Source organism: Mustelus asterias, chromosome 26 (genome assembly GCF_964213995.1).
Source record: "Mustelus asterias chromosome 26, sMusAst1.hap1.1, whole genome shotgun sequence".
Taxonomy (NCBI): domain Eukaryota; kingdom Metazoa; phylum Chordata; class Chondrichthyes; order Carcharhiniformes; family Triakidae; genus Mustelus; species Mustelus asterias.
Window position 1 is genome coordinate 14,678,260 of NC_135826.1, and position 21,453 is coordinate 14,699,712.

General features: G+C 42.1%; 1 protein-coding gene across 5 annotated transcripts in view; it reads right to left on the reverse strand.

The window, feature by feature from the left end:
• Positions 1-21,453, reverse strand: part of kdm4b (lysine (K)-specific demethylase 4B) — a 428,138-nt gene that overhangs the window by 318,711 nt on the left and 87,974 nt on the right. For all 5 annotated transcript variants that reach the window (XM_078198157.1, XM_078198155.1, XM_078198158.1 and 2 more), the window contains exon 6: positions 18,538-18,731. In XM_078198157.1, coding sequence (XP_078054283.1) covers positions 18,538-18,731 — 194 coding nt within the window. The remainder of the gene's footprint in view (positions 1-18,537; positions 18,732-21,453) is intronic.

Below are 21,453 nucleotides of genomic sequence, written 5' to 3' on the forward strand. Positions count from 1 at the left end.
TTTTTTTGAGGAAGTGACAAAAACGGTTGACGAAGGAAGGGCCGTGGATGTCATCTATATGGATTTCAGTAAGGCATTTGACAAAGTCCCACATGGCAGGTTGGTTAAAAAGGTTAAGGCTCATGGGATACCAGGAGAAGTGGCTAAATGGGTGGAGAATTGGCTTGGCCATAGGAGTCAGAGGGTAGCGGTCGAAGGGTCTTTTTCCGGCTGGAGGTCTGTGACCAGTGGTGTTCCGCAGGGCGCTGTACTGGGACCTCTGCTATTTGTGATATATATAAATGATTTGGAAGAAGGTGTAACTGGTGTTATCAGCAAGTTTGCGGATGACACGAAGATGGCTGGACTTGCGGATAGCGATGAGCATTGTCGGGCAATACAGCAGGATATAGATAGGCTGGAAAATTGGGCAGAGAGGTGGCAGATGGAATTTAATCCAGATAAATGCGAAGTGATGCATTTTGGAAGAAATAATGTAGGGAGGAGTTATACAATAAATGGCAGAGCCATCAAGAGTATAGAAACACAGAGGGACCTAGGTGTGCAAGTCCACAAATCCTTGGAGGTGGCAACACAGGTGGAGGTGGTGGTGAAGACGACATATGGTATGCTCGCCTTTATAGGACGGAGTATAGAGTATAAAAGCTGGAGTCTGATGATGCAACTGTATAGAACGCTGGTTAGGTCACATTTGGAGTACTGCGTCCAGTTCTGGTCGCCGCACTACCAGAAGGACGTGGAGGCATTAGAGATAGTGCAGAGAAGGTTTACCAGGATGTTGCCTGGTATGGAGGGTCTTAGCTAGGAGGAGAGATTGGGTAAACTAGGGTTCTCTCCCTGGAAACACGGAGAATGAGGGGAGATCTAATAGAGGTGTACAAGATTATGAAGGGGATAGATAGGGTGAACGGTGGGAAGCTTTTTCCCAGATCAGAAGTGACGATCACGAGGGGTTATGGGCTCACGGTGAAAGGGGCGAAGTATAACTCAGATATTGGAGGGATTTTTTTTTACACAGAGGGTGGTGGGGGCAGACACGCTGACATCATTTAAGACTTACCTGGATAGTCACATGAGCAGCCTGGGAATGGAGAGATACAAACGATTGGTCTAGTTGGACCAAGGAGCGGCACAGGCTTGGAGGGCCGAAGGGCCTGTTTCCTGTGCTGTACTGTTCTTTGTTCTTTTGTTCTTTGAATGAGGAGGGGATCTCATAGATACTTATAAAATTCTAACAGGACTAGACAGGGTAGATGCAGGGAGGATATTCCCAATGGTGAGGGAGTCCAGAACCAGGGGTCACAGTCTGAGGATTCAGGGTAGACCATTTAGGACAGAGGTGAGGAGACATTTCTTCACCTGAAGAGTGGTGAGCCTGTGGAATTCATTACCACAGGTAGTAGTTGATGCCAAAACATTGAATGTATTCAAGAGGCAGCTGGATATAGCACTTGGGGCAAATGGGATCAAAGTTATGGGGAGAAGCAGGATTAGACTATAGAGTTGGATGATTGTAATAAATGGCGGAGCAGGCTCGAAGGGCCAAATGACCTCCTCCTGCTCCTATCTTCTATGTTTCTATGTCTGAGATGGGGGGGAAATTGCTGAAAGTTTGGCAGTGGAGGATCAGTATCCTTGTACCCAATCCTCCTTTTGGGGGCTTCACTCAAAGGACTGTGAATTTTTGGAATTCCCTGCGCAAAGGGGTGTGGATGCTCCATCATTTAATACATCGTGCAAGTCTTTTGCTAACTGTAATCTAGAGCTATAATCGCAGTAAACCGAGCTTCTACTGCAGCACTCAGGCCTCTAGTGGAAGTTGTTTCTGCGGCAATGTAAGCTGACACACTGGCCATCACATGTGACATGATGGTTAAATCTGTAGATGGAGTGGGCACTTCATGTTGGAAAGAATAGGCTTCAAACGCCGTGAATTTTCCCTTGCCAAAACAGCACTGATCTCTTCGACACCTTATTGACTTTCTGGCAGACTTCCTAAAGCATTAAGCATCTTGTTATGCATACCCATCAGAGTGCTCAGTTGAGTCACCTCCAGAAGAACCCATGTGTGGACTTGCCCTCCAACAAACTGACATCTGGGCTTATCCTTGATTCTTGCGCCTCATTACTGATGTCTCACTATGTACAGATCCCACCTCTCAGCAATGGATATGCCAATAATAACCAGCACCACCTCCTCCACTGGGGTCAGGATATGCAGGTGCCCCATTGTCCTCTTATTAACTTCTGCTTATAGATTGTCTCAGATATCAATGATAGCTTAGCCCCAGTATCCACTTCCTTTTTGAAAACTTTACCATCAAGTTTTGAGAATACCCAAAAACATTTTGGATCACCACGTACCGACAAAACTCCTAGCGTTAACTCTTGAAATTGTTTTGGCACATTATCGTTTAAGGGGTCTTCATCTTTGCCCATCATCTTATAGAATTTCCCTGCAGACTTCAATGTTTTCTTTTTCTTACACATTTTACGTAGAGGAAGTTTGCCATGTCCAGCATGCTTTGGCAATATGGTCCTTTTTGCTACAATTCTTGCACTTGTTTTCCCTGCACCAGCATTCTCCTCATTGTCCAATGTGTACATCAGTGACATGCTTGTTGTTTTGCAGATTCATTTTCAGTGGTCTCCATTTTGTGGATCTTCGCTCCAGCTCCTATGGAACACAAGGCTTGTAACAATATTAAACGTCTGTTATGGTGGAGCCTATGAATGCCAGGTATCAGCCCTGATCGATAAATTTTTCATGGGTGAATGATGGGGTGTGGTGAATTAAGCAGTGTCTGAGGTTAGTGATGCAGTTAGTCAAACGTGGCATTTGAAGATGTGTTCACTCACTCTGACCACTCATGTGGTCAAACTTCTTGCTGTATCCAGGAGCTGAGGGCTCAACTCCTGGCATTTATTGCCACAACTACTTGCTTCTACGGTCTTCTCTGGAGAGCCAACTGGCACCCTTCAGAGAACATTGATCCGCATTTCCGCTTCCTCCAGCAAGGCGTCCAAGCGTGACATCCTTGAATACCTTTGCTCTCCCACATTGTGCAATTATCCAATGTTTCCCAGGTCAGATTCAATTCCAACATGTTTTTCCAGCACACTGCTCCAGCCACATTACTCCTCCCCTTAAAAGATGTAGTTAGATTTCAGCATTGCGGCTAGTTTTAACTGGGGTTAGCCAATCACAATATTGACACCTCTCTGCTTCAGCCTCAGCCAAACAGCACAGCTAGCACAACTAAATGCAGAAATCAAAACAGCAGTAGTCCCCCTGCCCGAGTACTACTGAATTTAGACCCCTAGACCTACTAATTTTCACCCAAGTCTCACACCAAAATACAATATGGCAAACTAAATATTTGCAAAAGACTTTAAGACCATTACTTACATCCCTCCATCGAAAATGGTAATCAAAATTTTGTTCTAAAGCTCCAAACTGGTTTCATATCCCATTTGAAAAATGGCACTTCCAATAGCGCAGCACATCCCTAGCAATACTGCAGCAAGACGCTCTCAATTGTGTGTCTAAATCCACAATGGAGCTTAAACTACCACTTTTGAGTCTGGGCAAGAGTAAAGTTTATTTATTAGTTACAAGTAAGGCTTTCATTAACACTGCAATGAAGTTACTGTGAAATTCCCCCACTAAAGTGAGTGCTAGTAAAGTAAGCTCAGGAAGCACACTTACAACTTCATAGCAAATATTTGATTTGATTATTGTCACATGTATTAACATACAATGAAAAGTATTGTTTCTTGTGCACTATACAGACATAACATACCGTTCATAGAGAAGGAAACGAGAGAATGCAGAATGTAGTGTTAGTCATAGCTGGGATGAAGAGAAAGGTCAACTTAATGCAAGGCAAGTCCATTCAAAAGTATGACAGCAGCAGGGAAGAAGCTGTTCGAGTCGGTTGGTACGTAGCTTTTTCCCGACGGAAGAAGGTGGAAGAGAGAGTGTCCGGGGTCCTTAATTATGCTGGCTGCTTTGCCAAGGCAGCGGCAAGTGTAGACAGAGTCAATGGATGGGAGGTGAGATGAATTGGGCTACATTCACGATCTTTTGTAGTTCCTTGCGGTCTTGGGCACAGCAGGAGCTATACCAAGCTGTGATACAACCAGAAAGTATGCTTTCTATGGTGCATCTGTAAAAGTTGGCGAGAGTCGTAGCTAACATGCCAAATTCCCTAGTCTTCTGGTGAGCCGCCGGGGGGGGGGGGGGGGGGGAGAGAGAGAGAGAGAGAGAGAGAGAGAGAGAGAGAGAGAGAGAGAGAGAGAGAGAGAGAGAGAGAGACGTCCCCATAATGTAGACAGGGGCATGTTCTCCTTTACGCTTCCTGAAATCGATGACAATCTCCTTCGTTTTGTCGTCATTGAGGGAGAGATTATTGTTGCTGCACCCGTTCACCAGATTCTCTATCTCATTCCTGTACTCTGCCTCATCGTTGTTTGAGATCTGACCCACTACGGTGGTGTCATCAGCAAACTTGAAAATCAAATTGGAGGGAAATTTGGCTGCACAGTCATCGGTGTATAAGGAGTATAGTAGGGGGCTGAGAACACAGCCTTGTGGGGCACCGGTGTTGAGGATGATCATAGAGGAGGTATTGTTGCCTATCCTTACTGATTGTGGCCTGTGAGTTAGGAAGTTCAGGATCCAATCGCAGAGAGCCATGGAGTTTGGAGATGAGTTTCGTGGGAATAATAATGTTGAAGGCTGAGCTGTAGTCAATAAATAGGAGTCTGACATAGATGTCTTTGTTACTTAGGTATTCCAGGGTTGAGTGCAGGGCCAGGAAAATTGCGTCTGCTGTGGACCTGTTGTGGCAGTAGGCAAACTGTAGTGAATCCAGGTAGTCCGGGAGGCTGGAATTGATTTGTGCCATGACTAACCTTTCAAAGCACTTCATAATGATGGATGTCAGAGCCACCGGCCGATAGTCATTAAGGCACACTTCTTGGTTTTTCTTAGGTACTGGGATGATGGTAGTCTTCTTGAAGCAGATAGGGACCTCAGATTGTTGTAAAAAGAGAGGTTGAAGATGTCTGTTAATACCTTTGCTAGCTGATCTGTGCAGGATCTGAGTGCATGTCTGGGTACCCCATCTGGGCCAGTTGCTTTCCGTGGGTTGACCTTCAAGAAAGCTGCTCTGATATCTGCAATGGTGACCCCAGATACAGGTGCATCCTGTATCTGTATGTAAATAATTACATTTACAAAAATGCCATCATCCTCCCCACCACCAATCACCCCCAAAAAAGTCAACTTTCTCAGTTACAATGCATTCATTACAAAATATATGGAGAGACAAGTTTCAAATTGATATTTGTTTTGCTAATGCCAATAAAGCTCATATAAACTGAAAACTAGAACTTTATATACCCCCAATCGGTAACCTGAAACTCAAGGCTGACGGGTGACTAAGAGGACTTGAACAAAAAGGCTATCATGGCATAACACCATCAAAGGGATCAGGTCCATAGACACTTATCTCTGTAGGATTGTGGAGCATTAATTTGTGCATGAAAAGACATTAAATGATGGTGTTCAATTCTGCCCTCGCAGAGCAGGATTATAACTTGGCAGTACCAAATTCAAATGCAAAGAGGAGTTTAGACCTAGATATTTAAAATATATTTCTTGTAATATAACTGTGACTACATTTCAGTAAAAGTTGACAGTGTCGTACTTTGGAATGTCCTGAGGTTGCGATGGGTACTATATTAGCAATTTGGTTCTATTACAAGTTGCAGTGAACAGCAAGCTAGATCAACAGAAAAGAATAAGGTTTTTGCCAATAGAATTAGATGAATAGCGTCAAAGGTGGCTCAGGTAAAACATAAACCCAACATGGAGCTACAGGGCCTGTTTTCGTACTGCACAATCGATGTGATTCTGTAAGTATGAGTTAGTTCTCTTGATGAACTATTTACTGCACTTTACTTTCTCTTTGCATTTTTAACATTCCTCAAAGAGAGATTCAACAACAAAGTTGGCACATACAGATTTGCCAAGACACTGTGGGCGGCATTTTCCAACTAACTCACTCCAAAACCAGAAAATCTCACCCGAGGTCAATGGAACTTTGCATGGTCTCCCCCCACCCCCCCCGCTCCCCACTACAATTCCTGTGGCGGGTGGGAACAGGAAACCTCCCCCTGGTAAATGAGTTTTTGCAATGCACAGTAGATTTAGGCACTGAGTCCCCGAGGCCTAATCCATTTCACAGTCTGTGCAAAGTTAAGAGATCTTTGCAAGACAGCGACACAGGCACTGTCACAAACTTGGTACAAACCACTGAATAGGATTGAATGTTTGTAGATGTGGTGCCAATCAAGCGGGCTGCTTTGTCCTGGATGGTGTCAAGCTTCTTTCTTGAGTGTTGATGGAGCTGCACCCATCCGGGCAAATGGGGACTGTTCCATCACACTCCTGACTTGTGCCTTGTGGATAGGCTCTGGGGAGTCAGGATGTGAGTTACACGCTGCAGTATTCCGAGCCTCTGACCTGCTCTTGTAGTCACTGTGTTTATGTGGCGAGCCCAGTTGAGTTTCTGGTCAATGGTAACCCCAAGGATGTTGGCAGTGGGGGCAGTGGTTAGAGTGTCTCTTTTTGGCGATGGTCACTGCCTGGCATTTGTGTGGCACAAATGTTATTTGCCAGTTGTCAGCCCAAGCCTGGATATTGTCCAGATCTCGTTGCATTTGAACATGGACTGCTTCAGTATCTGAGTAGTCACGAATGGTGAACATTGTACAATCATTGGCGAACATCCCCACTTCTGACCTTATGATGGAGAGAAGGTCATTGATGAAGCAGCTGAAGATTGTCGGACCTAGGAAACTGCCCTGAAGGCCTCCTGCAGAGATGTCGTGGAGCTAAGATGACTGGCCCTCCACAACCACAACCATCTTATGTACCAGGTATGACTCCAACCAGCGGAGAGTTTGCCCCCTGATACCCATTGATTCCAGTTTCTCCTTGATGCCACACTTGATCGAATGCAGCCTTGATGTCAAGGGTTGTCACTCTCACCTCACCTCTGGAATTCAGCTCTTTATTCCACGTTTGAACCAAGGTTGTAATGAGTCAAGAGCTGAGTGACCATGGCGAAACCCAAACTGGGCATCACTGAGCAGGTTATTGCTGAGCAGGCGCTGCTTGATAGCACTGTCGATGACCCCTTCCATCTCTTTACTGATGATCCAGAGTAGACTGATTGGGCAGGTTGGATTTGTCCTGCTTTGTGTACAGAACATACCTGGGCAATTTTCCACATTGTTGGATAGATGCCAGTGTTGTAACTGTACTGGAAGAGCTTGGCTAAGGGAGCGGCAAGTTCTGGAGCAGAAGTCATCAGTACTATTGCCGGAATATTATCAGGCCCCATTACCTTTGCAGTATCCAGTGCCTCCAACCGTTTCTTGATACCAATCGAATTGGCTGGAGACTGGCATCTGGGATGCTGGGGACCACTGGAGGAGGCCGAGATGGATTGTCCACTCGCCACTTCTGGCTGAAGATTGCTGCGAATACTTCAGCCTTATCTTTTGCACTGATGTGCTGGGCTCCTCCATCATTGAAGATGGCAATATTTGTGGAGCCTCCTCCTCCAGTGAGTTGTTTAATTGTCCGCCACCATTCTCGACTGGACTGCAGAGCTTAGATCTGATCCGTTGGTTGTGGGATCACTTAGCTCTGTCTATCACTTGCTGTTTTTGCACCTGGTAAGGATTCACATCACTTCATTCATTCACTTAAGGGAAGCAAAACATTACCCAGCAGAAACACACACTGAAATGGCAATGCCATCCCACAGTCTTCACCAGTTGGGGAGACAAATCACCCACTGAAGAGTCCGAACTTTTTCTTGCATCTACACAGCTTGATGTCACTCCAAGTGCTTCCAGTATAAAGCCCCAGGAGTAAACAGGCTCTTGTACGAAACAGGGAACCCAGCTCAAAAACTGCCCGAGTACTGGAATTGTGCAATCTATTTAGCTGCCATTTAAGTCTTTGACATTTACTACTCAGACAACAGCTAATTGTTTTTATTGTGGAAGACGCAAGCAAACAAACAGTGCAAACGGACTGGTCTTTATTAGTCGATTAATGTTGCTGGATAGTTTTTTTTGTGCGCCGAAAACAATTAACTTATTTATCTGTAGTTTAAAGTTTTGCTGTAATTCTTATTTTGCATTTTTTTCAACTCTCCGAGCAATTATGAATATTCTCCAGGAATTAGGAGAACCCCAGAATGACCATGCCATAAAACATCCCTCACTTTAGGGAAAAGGATGTGGTGGAGTTGTACCTCTGCTTAGCTCCTTGACCACAACCCCAACAAGGCTCAAAGTCTCCCTTTTCTCTTCCCATGTATGCAATCACATTGTCAACAGATGTGAAAATGGCAGATTCAATGCTTCTGGAGCAATCATTCCATATTTTAATAATTGAAGTACTTTATCATAACAAGCAATTATGTTACAATACAGTGTATTTTAATGTATATGTAATGAGACCATGATGTCAACTAATGCACTGATCTCCGTTTTTCAGTAGACAAAAATAAATCAAACAATGGGGTTACAAAATTCGCTATTGAACAATTATATCATGAACACATTTCCATTTCAAGGAATCGGAATGTACAGAGACTACTTCATAAGGCATAATTCATGTACATTAATTAAATTTACCTACGCAATTCAGAGGAAAAAAAAATCAAGTCACAGATTTTCATCTCCTCCGAACAAATAATCATCCAAAGTAAACCGTCTCAGATTTACTATGGACATCAGACAGAAGAATCCAGTGAAAAGAAACTAAACTTCACTGACCTTACTTTGGTAGCTTTGCTTTCGGCTGTGTGTGGACTGCACCCCAGAAACTAACAACATAGGAGTCCAATAAGATTAGCAATAGGGTAGCCTGTAGTTCCATGGAATCCGGCGTTCCCTGGATCAGTCAGTTATTTCCACTGCTATTTCAGCTCATGTGCCTTGCTGGCAAATAAACCATCAATGCCGTCAGCCTTTCTGTGAGTCTCTAATAAGTCATTCCTTTACGAGCACCTTGACACTGACTATGGCCAGCTGATCATGCAGAGGTATCACAGCCAAGTCAATCGCATTTTCACCCCATGTCCTCACTTGCCTATTTCTGGTTATTTCTGCCTATTTCAATGACTAAGTTTCAGTAGTGGGGCTCTTGATCAACGTTCTCTTCATAAACCGTTCCCACTTCCCCAGCTGAGTGGAACAGAGATCAAATCTGGAATCACTGGGGTGATTGGCGTAGTAAACCATCGCCAGAGCTCTTATTGTACCCTGACAACTTTTTATTTTATTTTGCTGTATTTATATTTAGCTATACCAGTTTACCCTTTCTCCTCTGCGTGCATTGACCTAACCTTTCCAAATCAGGACTCGCACTGATAAAAATCTACTCAGTGATGAACTGAGAGCCAACCTTGGGGCTAGCTCATTTTCAAGCAGTCAAACCTTGGGACGTCAAGCATTGAGCTGGTTATGTCAAAGAATTAACCAGGCAATATCCAAGATGCTTTTTTTTTTTAGCATGATATTGGGAATTCCAGCTGCTTAATGCGATAACTGCAGCCCAGTGGAGCAGGCACTGCAGAAATGAGCTCTCTCATCGGTGGTTAATTAATCTCCGAGGGAAGGAAATAACTACAGGTAAGAGTCCGAGAAGATAAAGCCCTGAAAAATAGCTCCCTCACCCCAAAATTATTTAGTTGACTATTTCTTAGCCTCACAACTTTTAGTTTCATTCTTAATCACAGTCTTCTGAATGTTGTTAACTTGTAGGTTTTCAGCTCCCAGTACAACACCACAACAGTAATAGAAGTTGCTCATTATGAAATTAATACCTATTCACGTAATATTAACCTAAACTGCAAAAGATCGCTATTTGTTTTGTTTTTATTTGTCTTCCCCATACTTGCTTTTTCCATCTCCAATTTCTCTTCATTTCCCTCTCTGCAACAGTTTTAATTTTTAAACTTTTAAACTTGTACTACAGACCTCTCAGCAGCCAGCGGGAAATAGAGGAACAGGTATGTGGACAGATTATGGACAAATGTAAAAACAACAGGGTTGTTTTGGCGGGTGATTTTAACTTCCTCTATATTGAATGGCACTCCCTTAGTGCCAGAGGCTTGGGTGAGAGGGGAACTTGTTAGGTGCGTCCAGGAGGGTTTCTTGAAGCAGTATGTAAATAGTCCATATGGGGAAAGAGCCATACTCGACTTAGTATTGGGGAATGTGCCCGACCAGGTGATCGAAGTTTCAGCAGGAGAGCATTTCGGGAACAGTAACCATAATTCCATAAGTTTTAAGTTACTTATGGATAAGGAGAAGAGTGGCCCTTGGGTGAAAGTGCTAAAATGGGGGAAGGCTAGCTACCACAATATTAGGCAAGAACTGGGGAATGTAGATTGGGGGCAGCTGTTTGAGGGCAAATCCATATATGTCATGTGGGAATCTTATAAAGGCCAATTGATTAGAGCTCAGGACCAGCAGGATCAGGATAAGGATGACAAGCTTCAGGAACTTTGGATGAGCTTATTCAAAAAGAAAAAGGAGGCATACTTGAGGTTTAGGAAACTAAAGACAGACAGAGCCCTGGAAGAATATTTTAAAAAAGCAGGAAAGAACTTAAACAAGGAGTTAGGAGGATTAAAAGGGGCTTTGAAATGCCCTTGGCAACAGGATTAAGGAAAATCCCACAGCATTTTATACATATATAAAGGAGCAAGTGGGTTGACAGGGGAATGATAGATCCACTCAAGGACAAAGGAGGGAATTTATGCGTGGAACCTGAGGAAGTGGGTGATATCAGTAACAAACACTTTGCATCAGTATTCACAAAGGAGAAGGACATGGTGGATGGTAAGTCTAAAGAGGGATAAGTTGATATTCTCGGGCACGTTGATATAAAAAAGGTGTTGGTGTTTTGAAAAGCATTAAGATAGACAAGTCCACAAGACTTGATGGGATCTATCCCAGAATACTGAGGGAGGAAATTGCTGGGGCCTTTTATGAAATCTTTCACAGAATCTCTATAGTGTAGAAGGCGGCCATTTGGCCCATCTAGTCTGCACCGACCACAATCCCACCCAGATCCTATTCCCGTAATCACACATATTTACCCCGCTAATCCCCTGACAGTAGAGTCAATCATCATGGCCAATCAACTATCCTGCGCATCTTAGGAGTATGGGAGGAAACCAGAGCACCCGGAGGAAACCCACGCAAACACAGGGAGAATGTGCAAACTCCACACAGACAGTGACCCAAGCCGGGAATTGAACCCGGCTCCCTGGCGCTGTGAGGCAGCAGTGCTAACCACTGTGCAACCGTGCTGCTTTGTATCTTCTTTAGTCGCAGGAGAGGTCCCAGAGGATTGAAGAATAACCAATGTTGTTCCTTTGTTTAACAGGGATAATCTGGGAAATTCTCATCCTTCTAAACTCTAATAAGTATAAGTGAGAACGTAGTGGTCTGATGAGTAAGTCTGCGGATGACACAAAGATTGGGGGAGCTGTGGATATTGAGGAGAATTGCCGGATGATACAGCAGGTATCCCCTGGCAATCCTCCAGCAGGTAGGCTGGAAACTTGGACAAATGGAATTTAATCCAGACAAATGTGAGATGATGTATTTTGCAAGATCTAATGCAGGACGGAAGCATACAATGATAGAAGCATTAACATACAGAGGGATCGGGGCACACAGGTCCACAGTTCCCTGAAAGCAGCAACACAAGAGGATAATGTGGTCAAGAAGGCATAGGGCATGCTTGCCTTCATCAGTCAGGGCATAGAGTAGAAAAATTGGCAAGTCATGTTGCAACTGTATAGAACTTTAGTTAAACCACATTTGGAATATTGCATACAGTTCTGGTCACCACACAACCAGAAGGATGTGGAGGCTTTGGAAAGATAGAGAAAAGGTTTACCAGGATGTTGCCTGGTTTGGAAACCAGGGATTGGACAAACTTGGTTTGTTTTCACTTGAACGTTGGAGACTGAGAGGCGATCTGACAGAAGTTTACAAAATTATGAGAGGCATGGATAGAATAGATAGTCGGAATCTTGTTCCCAGGGTAGAAATGTAAATTACTAGAGGACAAAAGGTAAAAGGGAGAAGTTTAAAGGAGATGTGAGGGGCAAGTTTTTTTTTAAAAAACACACAGAGGGTGGCAAGTGCCTGGAATGCGCTGCCAGAGGTGGTAGAAGCAGATACAATAGCAAACATTCAAGAGGCATCTTAACAGATACATTAATAGGCAAGGAAGAGGGAAATGAACCGTGTAGAGGCATAAGATTTTTCTTTCGTTCAGAAAGGTGTCATGTATCGGCGCAGGCTTGGTGGGCCTAAGGGCCTGTTCCTGTGCTGTTCTTTGCTCTTTTTATAAATGTATTTTTCTATTTAATAAAACCATTTTCAGAATCGAAATCTTCACTTTCCTTCTTTCTTCCTCTTCGTGCCTTCTAACATCCATTTTAGAGTAAGTTATTTGAAAATGAGTTTCAACAGAAATAAAGTGTTGAGAGATCACGCAGGGCTGGTCAGAGAAGCACCCTGATTAATTGGTTGGAATGCAAATGGGAGAGAGTCAATCTCTAATGCATTTTTTTTTATAAACAGGTCAAAACAGAGTGATACTGTCAATAAGACCATAAGACCATAAGACATAGGAGCGGAAGTAAGGCCATTCGGCCCACCGAGTCCACTCCACCATTCAATCATGGTTGATTTCAACTCCATTTACCCGCTCTCTCCCCATAGCCCTTAATTCCTCGAGAAATCAAGAATTTATCAATTTCTGTCTTGAAGACGCTCAACGTCTCGGCCTCCACAGCCCTCTGTGGCAATGAATTCCACAGACCCACCACTCTCTGGCTGAAGAAATTTCTCCTCATCTCTGTTCTAAAGTGACTCCCATTTATTCTAAGGCTGTGCCCCCGCGTCCTAGTCTCCCCTGTTAATGGAAACAACTTCCCTACGTCCATCCTATCTAAGCCGTTCATTATCTTGTAAGTTTCTATCAGATCTCCCCTCAACCTCCTAAACTCCAATGAATATAATCCCACGATCCTCAGACGTTCATCGTATGTCAGGCCTACCATTCCTGGGATCATCCGTGTGAATCTCCGCTGGACCCGCTCCAGTGCCAGTATGTCCTTCCTGAGGTGTGGGGCCCAAAATTGCTCACAGTACTCCAAATGGGGCCTAACCAGTGCTTTATAAAGCCTCAGAAGTACATCCCTGCTTTTGTATTCCAAGCCTCTTGAGATAAATGACAACATTACATTTGCTTTCTTAATTACGGACTCAACCTGCAAGTTTACCTTTAGAGAATCCTGGACTAGGACTCCCAAGTCCCTTTGCACTTTAGCATTATGAATTTTGTCACCGTTTAGAAAATAGTCCATGCCTCTATTCTTTTTTCCAAAGTGTATGACCTCGCACTTGCCCACGTTGAATTTCATCAGCCACTTCTTGGACCACTCTCCTAAACTGTCTAAATCTTTCTGCAGCCTCCCCACCTCCTCAATACTACCTGCCCCTCCACCTATCTTTGTATCATCGGCAAACTTGGCCAGAATGCTCCCAGTCCCGTCAGATAACTGATCATCATCCTCTGGAGTCACAGAGCTGGGACACGCACATTTGTCCATGATGCTGATTAACAATTTGTTGCCTATTATAGATTATGGGATTATAGAATATCTGGTCTGAAGCACTCAGTTTTATACTTACACCCTTTGGTTCTGCAATCATAGTTGAAGATGAATAAAATTGAAGATAAGTAAAATGAAAACAAATGCAAGCATCCTCATCACTCCATCACTCCTGAAGACCACTCCAATGCGTCAGTGAATTTTTGTAGGTATTCTGAAATATTCTAAAAGATTAGAGCAGCAACTCAATTAAGTACTGTGGTGCATCAGTGTTTTGATTAGCCATCTTCATACCAGTTTGCAGCTGTCTAGATACATTGGCAGGATCGTGAAATTTAACCTTTATATTCTTCTCCTTTTCCATCAGAGTCCACTTGCCAACCAATCAGCACGTTCTTATGTAATTATAAAGTGCTGCTCCCCCATTACTGTTAGAAAGTTTTCACGAGCTATCCTGATGAGTGCAGGATGAAAAGCTTTGATAGCATGTTTTTTTTCCAGCAATACCGTTTTCCATCTTTACCATTCATTGCACAAATGTTTTCATGACTTGCATGTATTACTTCAGATACTTGTTCACATTAAAATCCACCACTTAACCCATTCCCATATTGTTCATCGCTCTGAATGCTATTAGTATTCGCTGTAGAAGCAAAGAAAAAATACAGTGCAGAAAGAGGCCATTCAGCCTATCCTATCTGTGCTGACCATCTGACAATCTAGTTTGGCCACATAATCTTAAAATTAGAGCTAAGTCACGTAGGAGTGACATCTGGTGAAATTGCTAAGCTCTGTCTATTCATTGCTGCTTATGATGTTTGGCATACAAGTAGTGCTATGTTGTAGTCTCAAGTAGACACCGCATTTTTAGGTATGTCTGGTGTTGCTCCTGACATACCCTCCTGCACTCTCCATTGCAAGATCAATAGTATCCTGTCCAGATTAGGTGGCACAATAAATTCAAAATCTAACACAATTATCTTACAGGAAAATTTTGTGAAGTCTGCTGAGATGCAAAAAATTCTATTCTTTGATTATTATAACTGAAATTATTTTAGGAAATAGCAATCTGTGCTGTATTAGTGGCCACCTTGTACTGCCAATCTACTTTAACTCAGATACGGATTGCCCCAAGTTTAACAGAAAGGATCACAAGGAAAACTTGTATGGAAAAGTCACAGCTAAGTGCTTACCCTGTGGCGAGTTGGTGCAGCCGGCCAAGTGACAGATACCTGACGCAAGAGTATGTGATACACTTGTTGAGTGCAAATCAAAACATTCCATACACAGCACAACTATCCCTCATTGTGACAACTTCATAGAGCAATGGCAAACTTAGCAGTAAGCTAGTGGCTTTTCAGGGAGTCACTCACTACAAGATCAAAAATCAAAGCCTGGTTACCTACCAGTGCAGAGGTTTCTACAATTGACATCACAGGACAAGAATTCTTAAGCAAGTTGCCAAAATAGATGATCCCACCTGGATTCATCTGATTTAGTCCCAAAGTGTGCAGAAAAAGATTTGCAACAATAATAGCAAATTGGGAAACTGACGGCTTGAGCATTATTTCATAACCTCAGCTGCTTCAATCACCTGCAAGATTACCTATAACATCCTTACACTGCAATCAATACTTGCATTATCATCCATAGGGTGCTCAGGAGGGAAAATGTTACTAAAAATGTACAGCTGTTCAAAACAACCTGCAGAGACCGTCTGTGATTTTGCACAGCAAAATTTTAAGAATCAAACTTGGAACTTTCCTGCTCAAATGCCTTACACAGTACATCCATGCCCTTGATTTGTAACTTAAAAATATATTTACTTTGTTAGCACAACATGCACTACCCACCACACAATAAATTGCAATCAATCAGGACAGGAAAGTCCAAAATATGTACAAACCCAGACAATGAGATGCAAGATTTTGTAGAAATGTATGGACAGACACGCACTCAAATCTAGCTGTTTGTAAAATTAATATTTGTTTTATCACAATAACACAAACATCAATATGCCGTTCAAACTATAAGGCAAACATTGTGCAATCATTTCCCACAGAGTCAATCAGTCTCCTCTACAACCCCAAAAAAATTGTTTAGTTCATTAGCATGAACATGAATGTAGCCTGTAACCAAACTGCTGTAACAGATTCTAACCATTCCCTGTGCTTGCAAACAAATAGCTGACCTATCCTCACCTCCCTGGTACATTACAGAGAATTATATAACTCATTGGCTGAGAGGATGAACCAATGTACACGTTAGACAATATACAGGTGCCCCTTATTTTGTCCCTCCTACTCCCAGCAATTGCATTATAATGCACCATCTCAGTATTTCTCTTCTCATCACTACCAATTGTCCTAATAATGACATTAAACAAATGGAACATTGGAACTTTACAGCTGTAAAAAAAAACATGTGCCCTGCACTGCCCTGTGTGCACGCATTGAGGTGGAACAAAGATGCTTTAAATTTACCCATTCACTCTGATACTCAACAGGGAGACAATAATCTATATTCTGCAATGGATTGCCTTTCAGTGCAGTAAATACAATCTGCCTGAATGGATATCGAATGGCCACCACTTTATAAAACAGATGGATTTTTTTCTGCAGTCAGAACAGTGTACAGCAGGCAGGAGGCATTCAATGCAAGCAACATATCCAAGTAGACAATTCCACTCCTGCAAAACACCCTGGCACTGTTCGGCAATTTAGGCATAAATCCTGAATGACCATTTTCAGCTGCTGAGATTCATTAACCGGGTTTCCAAAGTTAAAACAAATCTAGGCTGAAGGATTGTAGAATTTGGGATCCCTTTTTTCCCCTGCAAAAGGTCAGCACGTACCAATTCCATACAGCTCCTGCCTCACCCAACTAAAAAACTAGCTCATATCACCTGCTTTAAATTTGTTGACTTATGAAAATTGGCACCTGCAGTAAATTACTTCAAAGCATAAAAGAAACGACAAAAGTTGAAGGTATTTTCAATCTAACCTTTAGGAAGAAAAAAAGATTTACATTTAAGACCATCAGGACATGCAGTGTTTTAATGTCAATAAAAGGTATTTAGTATGCAACTCATAACTGAACTTAGACTCCCCATTATGGCATTAATGGGGGAACCATTTATGCCATCAACGGAATCCTGAAGTATGTCCTGCCACACCTGGAACACAATTCTGGTCAGCATATTCAACTGCAGTTTGGTAGGGGTTTTTACTTAAACAGTTCATAGGGGTTTTTATCTGAACAGTTTTATCTGGTCTAATGCTGCAGCACGAACAGTGGTTTGGTAAATACAGCACAAACCCAATAATAAACTTCCAGAAATGGGCCAGGAACACTTTATGTACTAAACCAGCAAAAATATCAGCAACGATAATAGCTTATCTTAAAAAAATTAGTGTGTTTTCCTCGCCACTTCAAGTGAAGCCACAAATAAATGAAACCCACGGTTGTTCAGCATATTGAGCTCTTGTTCTCCATGGTTACTGCTCTCGTAATTCACTGCAGTGCAGTCCCATGGGGGCGGGATTGAGGTGTGAAAGAAATGCTGCTTCAAAGCAGACAAGTTTTCAGAATTACCTACACAACAGCATCCTCTTGTGGAATAAACTGGAATATTTTCCATTTTACAGCAAATAAACGTATTGTCTTTTATTCCCAAGCATAGGAACCATGCAAAATGTGTCCAACAGTGGACCATTATAGCAGAATATGGGAGCTGTTCAATCCACTTGACTTTGCAGTCCTTCACATTGAATATGATCCAGTATGAAATATGTATGCATTTTTAAAAGAAAGCAATTGATGACAGACATGATATATTAGCATGCTTTCATTTGTGGTTCTTTAACTTACACAACAAAGAACAGTACAGCACATGAACAGGTCCTTTGGCCCACCAAGTCTGTGCCAACACAGATGCCTCTCTAATCTAATAATTTCTTGCCTCTACATGGTCCATTATCCCTCTATTCCCTTCCTATTCATGTATCTATCTAGATGCCTCTTGGACGTGTTATAGAATCTGCTTCCAACTCCTTCTCCGGCAGCACGCTCCAGGCGTTCACCACCCTGAGAGAGAAAAACTTGCCCCTTACGTCTCTTTTAAACTTTCCCCCTCTCACTTTCAACCTATGCCCCCGAGTAATTGACCCTTCAACCCTGGGAAAAAGACTTTGACTATCCACTCTATCCAAGCCTGTCATAATCTTGTAAACCTTATTCAGGTCCCCCCTCATCCTCTGACTCCGTGAATTAACTTTTACAAGGAATCCTTCCAAAGATAGAATACAAAAAACTATACTAGAATCTCTGACACAGACATGCAATTTATTTGACCAATTCTAACAAATTCAGAAGAACGTGGGTTTGGGGAGTATACATGAGCATAACCAAAAGGCGCAAGAGGATAAGAGAATTTTTTTTTAAAAACTCATTTCCTTCTCTTCAAAGCAAAAGTCCCAAAAGAATACCTGCAATGGGACGTTGAGCAGTTAGCTGAAAGTAGAAGTCTATAAAATGAAGCCTTGTTGAAGGACTGCAACAAAGTAAATCATGATTTGGAATGTTGCAAAGCTGAGAACAGCTCGAGGTAAATGAAGTGAGACAACCGGTTTTATCTGCTAGGGTTCACAATTCCACTGATGCAGTATTTTGATGCGGTAAGAGTTGGTGAAGGTAATGAAATTGATGTGGTGTATCTGGACATCCAAAAGACATTTGGCATATGCCAAAGGAGAAGAAGTGATTTGCCAGTTCAACCTAATTAAATAATCTCTCTACATACCAGGATTTGGGCTCCCCAAAGTGCAAGTAGTTAATGCTGTAGAGGTCCATATCTTCAGTGTGCCAGGCAAATGTGGTTTTCCACATCCCGAAGTACAAGTATGGAGTATTCACGCCTTCAATCACGATTCCACACTCCTGTTCCACCATATCTAGTAATGTGTTGAGACTCCCGATATTCCACTCTTCAATATTCTACAAGGAAAGGCAAGAGAAAACATAACAATTAAGAGCAAGTCAACCATCCTGCAATATTTGTGGAGACACCCCAGAGCTAACATTTCAAGTCTGAATGACTCTTCGTCAGAGCTCTGTTCTCTCTCCACTGATGCTGTCAGACCTGCCGAGACTTTCCAGCATTTTCTGTTCTTGTTTCAGATTCCAGCATCCACAAGTAATTTGCTTGTATCCTGGAATATTGTTATTTGCATTAAAATTAAAATCCATTTGCCCGTAAAAAGCAACCGTTCACTTCCACATACTACATTGGCAACTAACATTTAGATGCTGCAATACTTACAGCCAATATCTAACGTAGCAAGATCATGAATACTGATAGATTTGTAAGTAATAAAACCTTCACTGGTTTAAAGAAAAGTACAGGCTAACAAAATGGTCAAAGTAATAATTAAACCAATTATTCACATCATATTTCGAAGAAATATATTTATGACTGATTCAAGTTCAGCAAAAGAACAGCTGTGTTGGTGCGTGCAAGCAGTGTAGGTCTCTGCTGTATCTCAATCTCTTAAAGATTGAACAAGAAATAATTTAAACCATCCTGAAGGGACTGCCATAAATTAAATGGGAGATCTATCAATCTTAACAGTGCACCATCTGCTTTTCAGCCAAAAAACAAGAGGGAACCCAAATCTACACCAACACAACTGCAACAGCGTTTGCACATTAATCATTCCCCTCCGCTGCTGCCCAAGCTCCCCTCCCTACCACCATCCCCCACCCCCTCCACCCCTACCAATTAAAATTGACATTCTGATCTGGATCAACAAGTAATGACTTGACATTAAAAAGGACCCGCATCATTTCGCAGAAAATGCCTAGATTTCATCTACAAAGCCAGTTCAAAAAATGTTGAAAGTGACATGCATCAGGCAAGCGACAAGCCAATAAATCCCTCATCACAGTACTTTTAGCTCTAGTAGAATTCATACACACTGCCAAACTAAAATACAGTTGGCCACTCTTCATTTGCTAACTTTAACTGGTTTGTTCCCCCAACACAGACTTGGTGTCAGTAGAGGACATACAATTGGCTTAGTGTTCCTAGCCTATAGAGAGGAAAATCAGCCAAGGTTCCCATTCATGAATACTGCTCAATGGCCTCACTGCTGGAATGCATCTGTGTGAACACCAATGATACAGGATAAAACTTGGGGGAAATGAAGGTCTGGCAGCAATGTCACAGGATGAATAATCCAGAGGCTCAACTTAATGTCCACAAGTTCAAATCCCTCAGGAGCTGGTGGAATTTGAATGCAATTACTAACTAAAATCAGTTAATTAATGAAAAATCTGGAATTGAAAGCTGGTCAGTATTGCCTTGAAATAATCAATTATTGTAAAAGCCTGTCTGGTTCACTAATGCTCTTTAGAGAAGAGAATCTGCCATCCTTACCTGGTCTGGCCTACACGTGACTGCAGACCCACAGCAATGGGCTGGACTGCTAACTGTCCTCTAAATTGGGATAGCAAGCCAATGTTCATTAGGGATGGGCAACAAGTACTGGCCTTGTCAGCAATGCAGGCATTCCAATAAATAATTTGAAAGAACACACAATAGAGGTGAAAAAAAGGGTACCAAAATTTTCGAGAGCTTTAATAATCACTTAGTACAAGAGAATTCTAATAGATATGAATTGTCTTTGCTCATCAGCTCTTAAGTTGTAGTGGGAATCCATTAACAATGAGAGTCAAAGGGAACGGTGTGCTTTTAGTTATTTTTAAATTAAGAATTTGATAGAGCAAGATAAATTTTATACATTTGGGATTTGTTGGAATGGAGACCGAATAGTTGGAATACATTCTTCCATCTCAAGTTCAATTCTATCCTGCCATATTAAACTATATAACTCTTCTTGCATACAGTTAAAAGGTCCACTTTGACATGTGATGATATGTGGCCGCAATCCAGTTCCCAGTAATAGAAGGCAGCAATTCAGAACTGATTATATGGCTGTAATCTTAACTCAGATCACAGAGTATTGTGGCAAACTCTGGGAAGGAAATTACTTGCATTTCATCACACATGGAAGAAATTAGGTGCAACATTTACCCATGTTGTATCTACACCAAGCTCTATATCAAACATTTTGAGGGGTCCAGTGCTTCCTGTTCAGAAACCTTACTTGCCTTTGAAAAATTTGATCAGTCAGTTTTTACTGGTGCAAGTTCTCCATCATCAGTCTCATTCAATTTTACTGCCTTTTGTCTTGAATCGTTGCAGCTTTTGACCACAAGGTGGTTCAATGGAAGGAGTTCTGAAACCTCTTCCAATATCTTTGTCAGCTTGCATATTCAAAACCTGTATTCATTAAGTGGCCATAGGCAATCCGAGCAGTATATTGTTGCTTTTTAAACTTTTACTATATCTTTATCGACCCTGATTTGTTAGGTTTACTCCATTGTTTACATTATTTACTGACAGGAGGATTTAATTTTATGAAATCCTATAATTATAAAGCAGGTCTATAGGCATGTCGAAGAAAGTAGGTGAACAGGTTGGGTGGCGTGCTTTGTACAGTCTCTGGGTATGAGCGACTACTCAGAAACATTAACGTAGCTGCTTATTTCAAAGATCATATTTCCCGCAGTTTTTGTTTCGAGTACTATTATTTTTTCTCTATAGATTTCAGAACCAACTCTCAACGGCATGGCTGTCATTCTGAGTATCTACGAA